Genomic DNA, 16,241 nt, shown 5'->3' with positions numbered 1-16,241 from the left:
TAAGTTGCATGTGTTTATTTTATTATATTTTATTTATTTTAAAAAATATTAAAAATTTTTTTTCATTTGTGGTGTTTTTATTTTTTTAAATTTCAGATGGAGGAGGCAATTAGGTTTATTTATTTATTATTTTTCACTGTTTTTTTTAATGGAGGTACTGGGGATTGAACCCAGGACCTTGTGCATGCTAGGCACACACTCTACCACTGAGCTACACCCTCCCCCCATGTGTTTACTTTTGAAGACCTTGAATTGATACAAAGTTGGGAACATGAAGCATCGTAGCAAAATCTTATAACAATTCTGCATCACATGATCTAATTAATATATGCCATGTGGATAAAAGGAACAGAAAATAGTGCTTTTAAATATGTTTAAAGTGTTTGTAATTTAGATTTCAATTATATTTTGATTCACAGATTTTAATAGCTGAATATATTAAAATTTAAATGTGTGTTCATGTATAATTGTAACAGTTATAATGTTCTGTTCTCAGTTTTATCAAATAACTTTTTCATGTTTTTTTACCATTAAGACTCGATTTTGGGGATTAGGCAGTGAGGAAAGTGAGCTCTGACATTGCTTAAGTAGTACAATGTGGATTGTCATGTATTTCTACTCTCCTGGAATATGATACAAGTACTATGATGGCACAGTTGTTTTATTTCTTACTCTTGGTTTCTAAAATGCGTTTGTTTTATGACAACCCCCTGTGTATAAACATTTGGCTTTTAAAATTGCTAATAGTAAAAAAATATTAAATAAATTGCTAATAGTTTTCCTTCTCATTAGGAGACTGCTGCCTTATTTAAAGATTGTTAGCTTAAGATTTTATTGAATTTCTGTTTTCTGTAATTTCCTATTCTGGATACTTTCAGTCCCTCCCCCCCAACCTTTTAACATTATTGATAATAGAATATTATTTATTAACTAGCTAACCATAGCAACAGTGAAAACCAACCAAAAACAAAAAAAAAATCACCAGCATCTACAAAGGTACAAAAGTTTGTTTGTTCTTGTACATGCTTTTTCTGAGCCTTATATGTTTGAGAGAATTGTAGGTGGAATATGGATTTCTATCTCTGCAGATACTTTTTTCCTAACCTGGGTTCAGGATGTAGGATCCTGTGTACGTAGAGGCTTTTTAAGTATGACCTTCATTCACAGACTATTACTGTTCTTTAAGATAGTGAGACCAAGGTTGACGTTGTCTTATGTTTAGTAAGAATTGGATAAAAGGAGGGATGTATAATTTTTTTGGTTTCCTGAAATTTCTTCTGCATACCAATGTTCATTTTTATTCTTTTGTCTTTTATCATCTAAAAACTAACCCAGTGTTCTCAAGGAGTATACCTTCTCATTAGTTTTTACTTTCTCCAATACTTCTTAAATATTATTACATTTAATATAAATATTATTATATTTAAGAAGTATTCTGTGTGGAAATAAAAATTATCTGAAATGTTCTAATCTTGAATGGCCTCAGGTTTTAAGCAACTGTTGCATGTTAGAGAAAGAGTCCTGCTGGCATCTTTTCCAGGATAGAAGAGGACCTACTTTAATGTAAACTCTCTCTGCTGTAAGGAGTGAGTGGAGTGTCATTTACTAAGATTGCAAACCCTACTTATTGCCCAGGAACTTGATAGTAAAAAATGGAATTCAGATTAGAAATTATCTACAAAAGCTAATTTTAGCTGCCTTGAGCCAGTGAAGAAGCAAGAATTACTCAGAAAACCTTAGTTCAAAACATGTGCATTATAGGGTGCATTAAAAATTTAGAATTGCCTTCTGAAGTTACTGAAGAGTAGTTAGTGTAAGTGTAATATACTCCATATGCTTTACAACCTAAAGCAGGTGTGGTAAAAAAGTAGGGGAGAATTCCTTTTATTCAAATGCCTTTGAAGAATTGTATTTTCAGATTTATAGAGGGCCTGATTTCACTGTAGTGATGAGTTTCACAAGGTGAGATTTTACAGATATAGTAGAGGAGGAAGGGTACAAAAAAGCCACGGTGACTTGTGATTAATTGAGATTCTTTTCTGTCATAGTTGCTCCATTATAGTTATCTGTGAGGATCACATACAAAGAGAATGGTTAGTGCTGTTTTCTGATTCGTTGTATGCATTTTTAATCCTTCAATTAGGGAAAGAAGAAATCTTGAAACATCAGTCTATCTCATAGCCTCCAGGTTGAATTATACCTCTAAAAATCTGTGATGATAATTGTGCTGATACTGCCTGTATCTCATACTTGCTCATATATTTCTGAGATATGTTCAAGTCTCAGTGGTTGAGCATATTCTTTTATTTTGAGTTGAATATGATTTCAGGACTGAGATATGGTAAGCTATTACAGGGTAGGGATTATTGATTTTTTTTAACCCTTTGTGTATCTTTCCATAAATTGAACATTGGGTCTGAAATGCTTTGTCAGGTGTCAGCAAATGAAAATGGCCTTTTCATTGTCTCACAGTAGCCAGTTTTTACATAAATTCTTTAAAAGGTCTTTAAAACCTGTGTCCAAGTAGACATATACCAGAGCACATAGGTTTCAAGATTTTTTTTAAGTTTAAAATTAATAATATACACTGGTTTTATATATTTTATAGAATAAAATGTTAAAACTTTAAAGGAGGAAAGAGATTCCATTAAAATATTTTAGAAAGCTTATCAGCTCTTTCAAATTAAAGAAGCTGATTTGATAAAGTAGTCCCTTGAAATTTACTTTCTAATCTCATTTTAGGGTAAATCTCAAGAGTGCATGAAAAGATTTTGAACAACTGACCAAGAGCTCTAAAGCTTTGTAGAATTTATAATTGAATTCTGTATTCTTGCTTTGATGACAAATAATTTTCAGATTTATATTACTTTTTTTTTTCAAATAAAAGATTTGGAAGAAAGATTGATTTTTGTCATTAAGTAAGAAATCAAGTAATTTTTGCCGTGATTTCATATAGATATATCTGTTTCATTAGAAGTAAACCAAGGTAAGGGTCTCTTCAACCTCTTGTTGGAAGGAAGTGGTGTAGGCAGTTGAAGAGTGCAGTCTGACCATCTTTGTCCTTGCAGCATAATAGCACTGTGATTTAAAATTGCTTCTAATATAAAAATGATCAGATAAAAGAAATGATCATAACAACTCCTTAATAATTTAGTTTTCTGTAATTTCCCTTAGGCCAGCTGTTACTAGCTGTACAATATCAGAATTATGGTTTGTCTTTGGATATTGTTTTAAAATAAACATTTGAGATTTTGGTTACTCATCTCGCTTATTATATAGTCTGACAGCTTTTTCTTCCCCTGCCCTTATCTGCCTCCTAAAGTATATTCTGCCTACTGATTACATAATTAAGGAAAGTGTTATGAACACTTTGGAAGACACTTAAAGAGTTATGATACTGTTGGTACTATTACTACCATTGTTAATATGGATGATGTGATTCTGAAAGAACAGTACAGAGTGTACTGTCTGGACTCTTAATACTCTTGTGCAATAAACTAGACCCCGTGTGTTGTTTGATTTTAATCTCATTTTTTAGAAAGTGTATAAAACCTAATATTATTCTACGTAGGTATAATTGACTCCAGTGTTTTTGGCTGTAAATTGAACTTACATTTTGGTAACTTTTTTCTGTGTTATTAGTCCTTTAAGATTTACTAATGTGTTGAATTGCCATAAATGGTTGATTCTTGTTTCCCTGGAATAACTTGGGTTTAGAAACCTTAGAGAACTTTCAAATGGTTCAGTCTCAATTTATGTAAGTTAGAGTACACAGCAGGATTAATTCATGGGCTAGTTTCTGTTCACTTAAAAAATTGTTTTTATCAAAATGACCTTTATATTGCTAAATTTATATAGCTGAATATGAAGCTTCACAAACAGTATAAAATGGTAGTTGAACCCTGCTTAGAGTAGATTATCTTTGATTGAACTGACTGCATTTTTTTTCAACTAAAATTGTAGACATGTTAGGAACAGTGCTCACCTGCTGTTCAGTCAGCTCTCTTGATATCCTTAGCTAGTTTCCAAGCTGTTCATCCAAACAATTACAGGACAGCCATGTAAACTTAATTGAGAGCTTTTGCAAAAACATTAACTGAATTTGGCCTTGAAGCAGAAATGTAGATGTAGTTAATATTTTAGAATATATTTTTAGGTTCAGAGTAATTTATTCTAATGTTAGAATTTTCCTTCAATCACTTCTGAGAAATATGAGCGAATAATAGAAAGTTCCTCTGTTATTGTGATTTTTCTGACACAACTGGATAATACTGATTTTTACTGGATATAACATGAGAGTTCAGAGTCTTGATGGGCTTATGTGGACAGGTTTCTAGAGAAGACCTCTATAAACCAGTCACTGATTAACGAATTGGCCATTTTTCTTAGTGTATAGATTGTACATTGCTGTCCTGTCATCAGAATTACTTTTAATAAGAGATAAAATATTTTTGTTGTTGCTGTTTGCTTGTTATTATTTTAGTAAATGATAATACCACAACTCAGAGTTTTACTTGTAGTTTAACACTGAATGTCTATTCCTGCTTACTTTGATCAGTGCTGTCCAGAGACTTGACATTGATAAAATAGAGCTGCCTTGGATTTCTTGCTTTGTAATTTATCCGTTTATTGGGCACAGGTGGTCTTGGTTAGTTACTGCCTTCAATTAAATGACTTTTGAGATTGACCCAAACATTAGCTTTGCACATTAGTTTTTCCACTCAGGATGTTGTTTTATCACTTGAAAGGTCACAAAGTTTGTTGAAAATGTGTTGTTTCTTCTTAAGGATTTCTTTAAGGCCATATGAAAATCCCTTTTCAATGCTTTTCTTTTAAGATTCCTTCCCAGTAGTTTCTTATTCTATAAGGAGGAAGCCTCCATCGTAGGTTATCAAGGAGTAGGAGAATTGTGTGTGTGTGTTTAATGGGGAGAGGCTTGGACAGGGAATTTGAAGTTCTGAATTATTTTAAAAGTGTATTTTGTTGGGGAGGTTATAGCTTAGTGGTAGAGCACATGCTTAGCATGCCCCAGGACCTGGGTTCAATCCCCAGTACCTCCATTAAAAATAAATAAATAAACCTAATTACCCCTTCCTTCCCACCCTCACCCCCCTAAAAAAAAAACCCCAAACAAAGCATATTTTGGTGATCTAAATTAGACACATAACATGATTTTAGTTCAGTGTGGTTCTTAAAATTATACGTGTTCTATAACTTGGAAGATACAGGTGATCAGTTACCAGTCACAGATATTTGTTAGTATACTTTTACACATTCACGTTTACTAAATTGTAAGCTACTGAGCTTAATTTTACCAGTAAATGAGAAGCCATACATTTTTGAGAACAGAACTCACAACCATCGTAAATTACAGTGATTTTTTTTTCTTTTTGGACTTCACGGCTTACAGTCTGTTAAACAGATGCAGCAGTTTTTGCAGAAGTATTTGTGTGTAGGGGTTTAGGGGTGAGAAGTCTGCTAAAACAAATCGAATCCAAATCTGTTATAGAGAATCCTATCAGTTTTTCTGGGTAGCACCAATCCCCATCTAGCACCCTACATACTTTATTTCTTGTGTCCCTTTGTTTTCCTTTTCCACTAGAATGTAAGCGTCATGAAGGCAGATGTTTGTCCATTTTGTTCATTGCTGTGACTCCAGCATCTAGAGTGGTTTATGCTACTAGCACACAGAGATGTTGAAATTTTTGTTGAAAAATGGACAAGTCAAATGCAGTATTTCTGAGTAGTTTTTTCTGTCATTTTCTTTCCATTTCTGAATGTTTGTCATTTTTTTTCTTTTTTTTTAAATTGATGTATAGTTAGTTATAATGTGTCAATTTCTGGTGTACAGCATTATGTTTCAGTCATACATGTACATGGATATATTCCTTTTCATATTTTTTCTTATGCTTTGTCTGTTTATTATTCTTTATTTACTGGTGCTACCGAAATGACCCTTGTCCTTTTTTCTTCTGTACCTGTAAGTGAAATGTATATTGATAGTGCTGATCCTTATAAAAGGTGGTATCTGATTTGTGTCTGTTGCTGAAAATATCTGCTTTTGAGAATCCTTAGGAATTTGGTTGAATCCAGAATTTATTCCCTTTGATTATGTTTTGCCTTTTGCTTCTGTGTAATTTAAAATCCTCAGGTAGTATTGTTTCTTCAAGAGCTTTTATGTTTTTAATTTCATAAATATTCCACTTAAATTTTAAGTTTCGAAGTTACTTTACGCTTTGTATACATATAAGCAGTTTTATATAGACTGAAAAAAATTTTAAAACCCTGTGATTTAGGTTATGTGACTTTTTTGCTCTTTTTATTATGCCATTTACTCTATAATTTAATTCTACATTTTCCTTTCTCCTCCTGTTTCAGAACTTCTACACAAATAAATCTGAAACATTTTTTTAATCACAAAGATTGATGATCTTTTACTCATTTCAGTGCTGCAAGGCAATTTTTTAATCCTTCACATTCAAATTCCTTTATGTGTTTTTTTATTCTTACTCTGAGAGAAATGGGTTTTTCTCCCTGTTTGTCTTTAGGCAAACTTTTATCTACGAGTGAGCTATTGAAAGCTTTTTAAAAATATGTTTCTTTTAGTAGTTGAATATTTTGAGGATCTTAACATATCTTAACAGAAAAAGCAGAAAGATTAATGAATGTAAAAGAAAATGCTGGAATGAGCTGTTTTCACTTTGTTAATTAAGTGCTTTTATCTCTTAAAAGAATTTTTTAATGTCTTTGTAGGATATTTCCTATATACAATGGTATGATAGAAATGTGTATCAGCTCATATTGTAAGTTATGCTTTCTTGCTATGATTTGCCTGAAGTTTGTTGACCACCTTGTAGAGGAATGTTAGTCTAATGGTGAATTTGTTTTTAAACTGTGCGCTATACAGTATAAATAAAAATACAGAAATACTGTGAAAAGTATTTGGATTTAGGAAGGGCAGTATTTAAAAATGAAACACAAGTAACTGTCTAGGCACTTGAGCTTGACTCTCAAACAGTTATAGTGTGAAACTAGTAAATCACCTGTGGTCCATGAAGCTTATGAAGATATGCTAAACTGGCCATAATACTATTTAATAATCTGAATTTAAGAAAACTTAGAATTAATGGATTTAAATTGTACTGCTTGTGTCTTTGTTTGACTTCTCTGGCTTTACTTGTGTTTTTTTCCCCCTAGACAGTGCAATGCTTGCTAGACAGTGGTGCTGATATTAACAGGCCAAATGTGTCAGGAGCCACTCCATTGTACTTTGCTTGCAGGTATGGTATTTTATATTTCCAGATGCTCTCAGTAAAGAATGTTGTATCTGCTATACTTCTAAATACAAACATTTATATATATTTTCTAATCTCTGTTTTCCCAGAAATACTATGCTCCCTTTTTTCAGATGAAGTGTAGTGTTATGGTTCTGTTATTTAATTGCATGAGGAAAAGTATTTTCTATTATATTGCCAGTGTTTTTACATGTTATAACTAGGAGCTTTTGATATAGTTGATTATTTAAATTTTAGACTAATTACTTTTTAATTAATAAAAAAAGATATATCAATAATCCAGTAATTTCTGTAGTTTTCTTTATTAAGTACCAAGTCAGTTCCAGTGGGATGAGCTGTTAAAGTGTGTCTTAGTCCAGAGCCAAGTCTTTGCTTTCTCTGAATTTGTCACTTTAAAAACAATTCTTGAATCATTCTCGTTAGATACTAAATTATGCGTTGAATTGTTTCTACACTTCTATCTTGGTTCATTTTCTTAAAGCATACATTTTGTTCATTGATTCATTCATGTGATAAGCAAACATTCAGTTAGCACTCACTGTGTGCCATGCTTTATTATAGGCATTAGTGATACAATAATAAATAAACCCCAGTCCTTAAGGAGCTAACAGTGTAATAATTGTACACACATAAACCCCCCACCCCGCCATGTAACATGTTGTGTAAATTTAGTTGCAGTTAGGAGCAGTTCACAAGCCACTTGATTTTTCTCTTTGGTTTAGATTATAGGAATTGTAGTATCTATTTAGGCTCTTAATTTTTGATACAGAGCTTTCTAGAAAGCTTCTGTTTTGTTGTATTTTTTTCCTTTTTATGTCATTTTACTGGAGGTTTGTTTTACATGGAAGATCTTTGTTTCCTCTTATTTAGCTTCTCTTTACGGTCTCTGATGTTGCTTTGATCAGATTGATTCAAATCATCATTGAACAGCCTTGAATTGAGGCTGTTCATACAGGGACTTTTGGATCTCTAGACTTCTAGATCTTGTCTGAATCGAGACTTTTACTTATGATTTGGTTGCTTGGCTGGAGTACCAGTTCCTTCTATAGTGTTGTGAATTTTTGAATAATATCACTGTTTGATTCCCTGAAATAATAGCCTATCGTGAGGGGTTATCTCTAGATCAGACCTTTCTTTGAAACTTCAGATTTAAATGTCCACCTGCCTGATTTATATCGTAACATGCAAGTCTCAACAGAATCTCAGATGTTAGCATTTCTAAAATACAGCTTCTGATTTCCTTCTTAAACCTTTCCTCTAATTTTTTACATCTCGGTCAGTAGAACCCTTATGCTTTGAGTTGTGTAAACCAGAAAGTAGGTCATTTTTTCTCTCTCTCTCTCTCTGACCTTCAGCTTGGAATATGTTAGTAAATTCTATAAATTCCACTTACAGAATATATTCTGAATCTCTTCACTTCTCTCCACTTCACTAAACCACCTGAGTTGAAGTTGTTATCTCTTGTCTAGAATACTGTGATAGACTTTTAACGCATCTTCCTGATTTCCCTGTTGTTTCCCTTCTCCTGTCTTCTCCTCAGAAGCCAAAGTGATCTAAGAAAAATTAACTGGCTCTTGTCACTTTGTGTTTAAACCTTGTATTTAAAATTTTTCAGTGCCTCTTTGTTGCATTTCAGATAAAATCCAAACTCTGCCTTCCTCCACGTGACCTGCATGGTCTGACCCTGCTTAGCTCTCTGGCTTCAGCCACATTGGTTCCTTTTGAGTTTGCCAGATGCAGTGGACTCTTTACAGCAGGCTTTCCACATTCTGTTTATTTTGCCTTAAATGTTCTTCCTTAGGCTTTTTATGTGTCTGACTCCATGTCACTGTTTCACTTACTTTTTAAGAAAGCAATTCCTGACCAATCTAAGTAGGCCTCTCCCCGTATTTCCTGTCACAGCATCATGATCATTCTCTTCGTAGCACTGTGTATTTTATAATGTTCATTTACTTGTTTATAATTAACGTCTCCCCGGCTAGACTGAAAGCTCAGTGAAGGAAGGAACTCTGTGTATTTATTCATCACTTTATGTTCCATATATAGTACAGTGCTTTGTGCTTGGATGCTTAGTAAATGGTTTTGAATGATTGAAGTCATTATATTACTTCTCTTCTAATTCTGAGCACTATGAAAAATATCTTATATAAACAATGCCATGTATACTGGTAAAATATAGGTGCATTAGTGCTGTACAGAACTGGGATATTTGTAAAGTCAGTCTGAGCATAGGGATGTGGTAAAATAGTTTTTTAAAAGTACTTTCTGGTAGCATTGTATACCCATCATTAAGTTTTAATCTGGCAAACATTAGAGCTCTTTGAACAAAGATGGTTACGCAAATCTGATTAAAATTGAAACTAGAAAATAAATTCTTCATTGTAGCAGGATGATAGATATGGAACATGGGAAAATGGTTCATTTGTAGGCAGACTTTTAATTATGTTTGTGATATCTAGATACAAGTATATATTAAAAATATAAATTATTCCTAATGTGTTGTCTCTGATAAACAAAAGGGAAAGGAATCTGAGAAATAGAAGAAATTGATCCTACCATTTACAGGGCTTTAAGATAAAATGCTGATCTTAATGTAAGTTTTTATTCATTGAGAGATGTTATTAGATATATCATCATATGTCTAATTCAAGGATCAACTATTTTTTCAAGGGTGAGACTATTTTTTTTTTTAGTTAAATTGAAAAAGCATTGAAATATGTAGGAGGGAGGATTCAAATCTCAGCCCCAAAGCTATGAAACTTCAGTCAAGTCTCTTGACCTCTGAAGTTTTGTTTCTTTGTGAAATGGAAATGCGGACATCTGCCTTGTGGGACTAGTGATAATGAAATGAGATAGCTTCTGTAAAGCATCCTGCAGAGGATGTTGCATGGAGTAGTTGGTAAGAGCTCACTAAGCTCTAGCACACGTTTCCACTCCCCAGTGGGCACAGAGTTGTATGGTCCTCGTTCAGTTTCATTGCTTTGCAGGATTTTCTAAGAAATTTGATTCTTCTCCCACCATACAGGCCTTTCCTTCTTTCCTTCGTATTGCTTCTCTTCTAATTCTGAGCACTATGTAATAAACTGATGCTTCTGTGAGTGAATCATTTCAGATAGATTTTGACCTAAAATTATGACAGGAACTATTTCCTAGCCACTTTTCTTCTCTAGATATTTTGCACAAGGCATTATAATTCATTAGCTTTCTTTCATGTGGACTGTAGACACACATTGACTCCATCCCCAGTCTTCAGGTGCCTTTGTTTTCAGGCCTTTTTTATGGTCTCTACGTATGCATCAAGTCCTTGCATTTTTAGATTGGTTTTATACTCAGGCATAATACTTCCCATTCCCATAACTGGGTTCTTCAAATAAAGGTTTTGGTGTGTAATGATTTTCAGATATTTTCTGTATCTGCGGCTAGCTGACTTTTATTCTGTTATTTAGCTGGGGTTATATAGATACAGTAAATTAGTGAGATTTTTATGGAATTTTGGAGATCTGTAATGACTGGGAAAGTGGTAAAATTCTGAACATGGTTTGTAGCTACTGCCAAGCAACCCCTTTCACTTAGTGAACTCAAAATGAGAGTGAACATGTAAAACAGCCCACAGACTCAAACTGAAGACTTTTGGAATAGGAAAGGACTACTGGAAAATATGGCCTGTTTGTTTCATAAGCAGTTTCAAGAAACATTGCAATATGTACTATATGCACTTTAGCCAAGTTTTCAAATCGTATCACTCTAAGAGCCTAAAGTTAGTGACAGAAAGTGCTTGAGGAATCAGTTCTAAGTGCTTTAGAAGCTCTACTGGTTTCTTATTATTTAAATCTTGCCAGCTTCATAGCTTCCATGAAATACATTGGCATTTCCTTGAAGGGACTATTATCTCAATCAGCTTGAAAAATAAAGTTGAATTGTAAGAGTAATTATTCACTGAGCAAATTTTTTGCAGGTATTTGAGCTGAAAAATCTTTCATGCAACTCTCTGGGCAGTCTGTTACAGGGTAATCTTCATTTCTTGCAGTATTACAGATAAGGTACTTGAGGACCTAAGGAGCTTATGTAGATTTTATATATTATTAGCAATTCTTTCTTTTTTTTAACATTTTTTATTGAGTAATAGTCATTTTACAATGTTGTGTCAAATTTTAGTGTAGAGCACAATTTTTCAGTTATACATGAACATACATATATTCATTGCCACATTTTTTTTCACTATGAGCTACCCCAAGATCTTGTATATATTTTCCTGTGCTATACAGTATAATCTTGTTTATCTATTATGCATTTTAAAATCCCAGTCTGTCCCTTCCCACCCCCCGCCCTCTTGGCAACCACAAGTTTGTATTCTGTGTCTATGACTCTGTTTCTGTTTTGTATTTATGTTTTGTTTGTTTGTTTGTTTGTTTTTTAGATTCCTCATATGAGCGATCTCATATGGTATTTTTCTTTCTCTTTCTGGCTTACTTCACTTAGAATGACATTCTCCGGGAACATCCATGTTGCTGCAAATGGCATTATGTTTTTGGTTTTTGTGGCTGAATAGTATTCCATTATATAAATATACCACCCCTTCTTTATCCAGTCATCTGTTGATGGACATTTAGGCTGTTTCCATGTCTTGGCTATTGTAAATAGTGCTGCTGTGAACATTGGGGTGCAGTTGTCATTTAGAAGTAGGGTTCCTTCTGGATATATGCCCAGGAGCGGGATTCCTGGGTCACATGGTAAGTCTGTTTCTAGTCTTTTGAGGAATCTCCATACTGTGTTCCACAGTGGCTTTCCTTGCTTCCCTCTCCCACTCTTAATGATTTAGATGTCTTCTTTTACAATTTTGTTTATTCTTTTTGTAATTCATGGCAGTTATCTCCTTTCCAGTTATGAGTTTCTCATTTTTGTAGCATCCTGCTTCTTTTCTATTTAGAGTAGACCTGTCAATATTTCTTTTAGCATGGGTTTAGTGTTGCTAAACTCTTAGTTTTTCCATGTCTGTGAAGTTATTTATCTCTCCTATTCTAAACAATAGCCTTGCTGGATAGAGTATCCTAGGCTGCATCTTTTTTTCATTCAGGACTTTAAATATATCTTGCCACTCCCTTCTGGCCTGTAGTATTTGTGTAGAGAAATCAGCTGAGAGCCTTATGGGGGTTCCCTTGTAACTCACTCTTTGTTTTTCTCTTGCTGCCTTTAGGATCATTTCTTTATCCTTGACTCTGGCCATCTTCATTATGATACGTCTTGGTGTGGGTCTATTTGGGTTCTTCCTGTTTGGGACCCTCTGAGCCTCCTGTACTTGGATATCTGATTCCTTTAGGTTTGGGAAGTTTTCAGTCATGATTTCTTCAAATACCTTTTCAATTCCCTGTGTTCTTTCTTCCTCTTCTGCAACCCCTATTATGCGTAGATTGGCACACTTTATATTATCCCATAGGTCCTTTATATTGTTTTCATTGTTTTTTATTTGTTTTTCTCTCAGCTGTTCTGATTGGGTGCTTTCTGTTGTCCTGTCTTCTAGGTCACTTATTCGTTCCTCTGCATTATCTAGCCTGCTTTGTACAGCCTTTAGGTCAGCTCTCATCTCATCAAACAAGTTTACTAATTCTACTTGGTTCTTTATAGCTTCTATTTCATTTTTGGCATATTTTATATCTCTAAACACTATTTCTTTTAGTTCCTTCAGTACTGTGATCACTCCTTTTTTGAAATCTTGATCTAGTAGGCCATCAATGTCTAGTTCCTTGATCGTGCTTTCAGGGGATATCTCTTGGTCTTTTAATTGGGAGAGGTTCCTCTGCTTCTTCATATTGCTCATATCTCTCTGGCACTGTGGCTTAAGGAGTATCAGTTATCTAGTTCTCCTGGAGACGGTGTGCTCTTAATGATTTTATCGAGAGGTCTTTGTGTCTTTGCCCTGTTTCGCAAACTCAGCTTGCTGTTTCCAGAGGCCCTTTATTGACGCCCTTGTCTGTGCTGCTTCCAGTGGCTGTCAGCTAGCAGCTCGTGCCCCCTTCCAACACTGGGTCAGGAGCTCTTACCCGGTAGGCAGGAGGGTCACTCCCCCTCCCGATGCCGCAGTCAGATGCAGCGCTTGGGTGAGGCAGGCGGGCTGATTGCACCCCCTCCCAGCACCATCGTCAGGTGCTGCGTTCCTGCTAGGAAGGTAAGTGGCTGCCCGCCTTCTCCCGGTGCCCATCGCTCTGCTGCTCTGTGCAGCTGCCCGCTCCACCTCGGGTTGGCACTCTGAAGGTGGGCTTGGGGAAGACTGTGGAACGGCTCTGCCCTTACTCCCTGCCAAATCTCAGCTTCTTGTTTGTCTTGACGGCGGGAGTTCTCTGAGGTGCCAGGGCAGAAATATCCTATCTGCCTCAGGCTGTAAACAAGTCTCAGTCCTGCCCAGGAGGTTGCGGAGCCCCTGGGTATGGATTCAGGTCTCAGCCCCGCCCCTGCCTGGGCACTGCGAACAGGAGATGGCAGCTGTGGCTGCGCTCCTCCTCTCTTCTTGTGAGAAGCGCCAGTAATGATGCTGCAGGTCTGAGGAGACAAAAGCTATGGTGCCTCTCCCCTCAGGGCACACCAGCCCTGTTGCTTTGCTTTTTTCTCAATTTATGGGGGACTGAGGTGGTTCTGCTCTGTATCCCCTCCCAGCCATGGCGCGCAGTCCCCTGCAGTCCCCCGGGGCTGCCTCAGTGCAGCCGCCCCGGTGCTCCGCCGGGCTCGGACAGCCTGTCCTGGCCCCATCTGCTGGCTTATGTCTCAGGCTGGGTGTCGTGGGGACCCTTTGTGCCAGTTTAACTCAGTTCTGTCAGTCAAGGGGTGCTTGGGGCAGATCTGAGCCTCGGAGGCTCCCCCTCCATCCCGCTGGTCTCTCTGTTGGAGAGGGGAGACCCAGCAAATGAGCGCCAGTCCTCCTTTGCCACTCCTTCCCTATGGAACCGGTCCCACACTGTTCTGCTTTTTCTTCTTTCTTTTTTCCTTTTCTCCTACCAGATTTTTGGCATCTTTGTCTTTCGAAGAGGGTGATGTTCTGTCAGAGTTCAGCAGGTGCTCTGGTTGGCTGAGTAGGTCCGTAGATGTGAGATTTGGCGTATTTGTGGGAGAGGGTGAGCTACAAGCGTCCTTCTACTCTACCATCTTGCCTCTCTCTATTAGCAATTACTTCTTGCTTTTAATTTGTTATTGAAATGAAATGCCACGTGGTCATAGATGAGATTTTAGTGCAGTTTAGAAATTACTCCAGCTTTCTTGAAATATAATAGTAGTGTTTCTTTTTCTTGATATTAATTATTCTGTTTGCTATATATGGTACAAAATTAATCATTTTGAGACTTTTAAAAAACCACGTATATTGAGCAATGTCCCATTTGTATGTAGTGGTCTGTTCATACTATGTGATCCCCATTGTTCTCATAGCGTACCTCTCTTGAGTACTATGTTGTTAACTCTTTGTAGGCAAACACTTTATTTATCTTGGTGGAGAAGTATAATATAGATGAAAGATTTTGGAATCAGACTGATCTAGATTCAGATTCTGTCCTGCCATGTAAATGCTGATCTTGAATAACTCCATTACACTCTCGAGTTATGGTTTTCTCAATGACCTGAATACTTATAACAATGTCAGAACTAAGTCAGACTGTGTGAAGAATGGAGCATTATTCTTGTCATCTAGCAGATCCTAAATAAATTCTGATTCAGGTTTTTTTTGTTGTTGTTATTTTCTATAGCTTAGTACCTTATTTAATGTTTATTTGTCAAATGAATTGTGTCTAGAATTAAAGCTCATATAAGTCAGTAGATACATTAAGTACCTGTTATAAACCAACTGCCATGCTTGGTGCTGTGGAACAGGTGTATTGTCAAGAAGTTTACAGTTTAGCTGGAAAGATTGAACATATCTAGTATAGGTAATGAATAAGTGTAAAAATAATGTCATTAAATTGAATGGAATAGCTTTGTAAATCTGGGCTTCTCAGAACGTTGAGTTGTAGCAAAGACATTACTGTCTCCCTAAGTAAATTAAGCTCAACGTGGTTTCATTTCACTTAACCCTTATTTTTAAGTATTATACAGAACAGAACAGTGTTAATTGTAATCACTATTAGCTGTAATGTATAAAGTGTTGGCCAGCACTCCCAGCTTAATGACAGATGATGCTTGATGAAGACTTTTCTTGTAGATAAATAAAACTAGTTACTGTTGCTTTTAGAGGGATTACTGATTTACTTGGTTTTTTTATTTTCTGGAGTAAATTAAATATTGTTAAGTTAGTTTTGGTTTATTGATATTTGTATTGAGGAAGGCAGTCAAGAGAATGATATACCTCATATCTGCCACCAAATTCATAGTAAGATCCTATTTTTTAAGATGCACACTAGTTATACTTTATACAGTGTCATTTTGTGGAAAAGAATGAATAAGTTGTTTTTGTTTAAGTTTCTGCGGAATCTGTGTAGTCTTTCTCTTTCCAAAATGATATTCCTTTGTAGGAAATGGTACTGTGGAAAGACTATTGGTCTAGAAGAGCACAGTTCTGAGTTCTAGTTTCACTTGTGATTGAGTTAGTAGCTTTTCTCATCTACCAAATAAAAATTTTTGATACGATACTTGTAAAATTAGCTTTAAACTTTAATGTTCCTGCATTATAAATTTATTTTTTATTGTCTGTATCTAGGGTCCGATCAGCTCATTTAGTAATGAAACCTAGAGTCTAGTGATCGCTATCCCTAAAGTACTTCCTCCTAGCTGAAAGAGTGGTCATTGCACCTACTGGAAAGGGCAAGTAGAAAGAGTGGGGCATGTGAATAAGAGAGTTGCTTGTTCTAGGTCAGATTGAATAGCTGTCCACAGAAGCCAAACTGAGTGTTCTGATAAAACAAAGATTGGAATATAGATAGTATTTTTGGCTAATTAATAATTAATCCCTCCCCCATTCACCTGCTTTGA

At 35.5% G+C, this 16,241-nt stretch overlaps 1 protein-coding gene and 1 non-coding gene across 2 annotated transcripts in view; one reads left to right on the top strand and one right to left on the bottom strand.

Moving 5' to 3' along the window:
• Window positions 1-16,241, top strand: part of HACE1 (HECT domain and ankyrin repeat containing E3 ubiquitin protein ligase 1) — an 88,930-nt gene that overhangs the window by 20,558 nt on the left and 52,131 nt on the right. Inside the window, exon 7 of the mRNA XM_072965691.1 lies at window positions 7,198-7,280. Within this exon, the coding sequence (XP_072821792.1) occupies window positions 7,198-7,280 (83 nt within the window). The remainder of the gene's footprint in view (window positions 1-7,197; window positions 7,281-16,241) is intronic.
• Window positions 150-222, bottom strand: TRNAA-AGC (transfer RNA alanine (anticodon AGC)). Its single transcript has one exon. It is a non-coding gene; the product is annotated as a tRNA-Ala (tRNA).

This window comes from Vicugna pacos, chromosome 8 (assembly GCF_048564905.1).
Source record: "Vicugna pacos chromosome 8, VicPac4, whole genome shotgun sequence".
NCBI lineage: Eukaryota > Metazoa > Chordata > Mammalia > Artiodactyla > Camelidae > Vicugna > Vicugna pacos.
The sequence above is the reverse complement of the archived record's forward strand: the minus strand, read 5'-3'. Positions and strand labels throughout refer to the sequence as shown.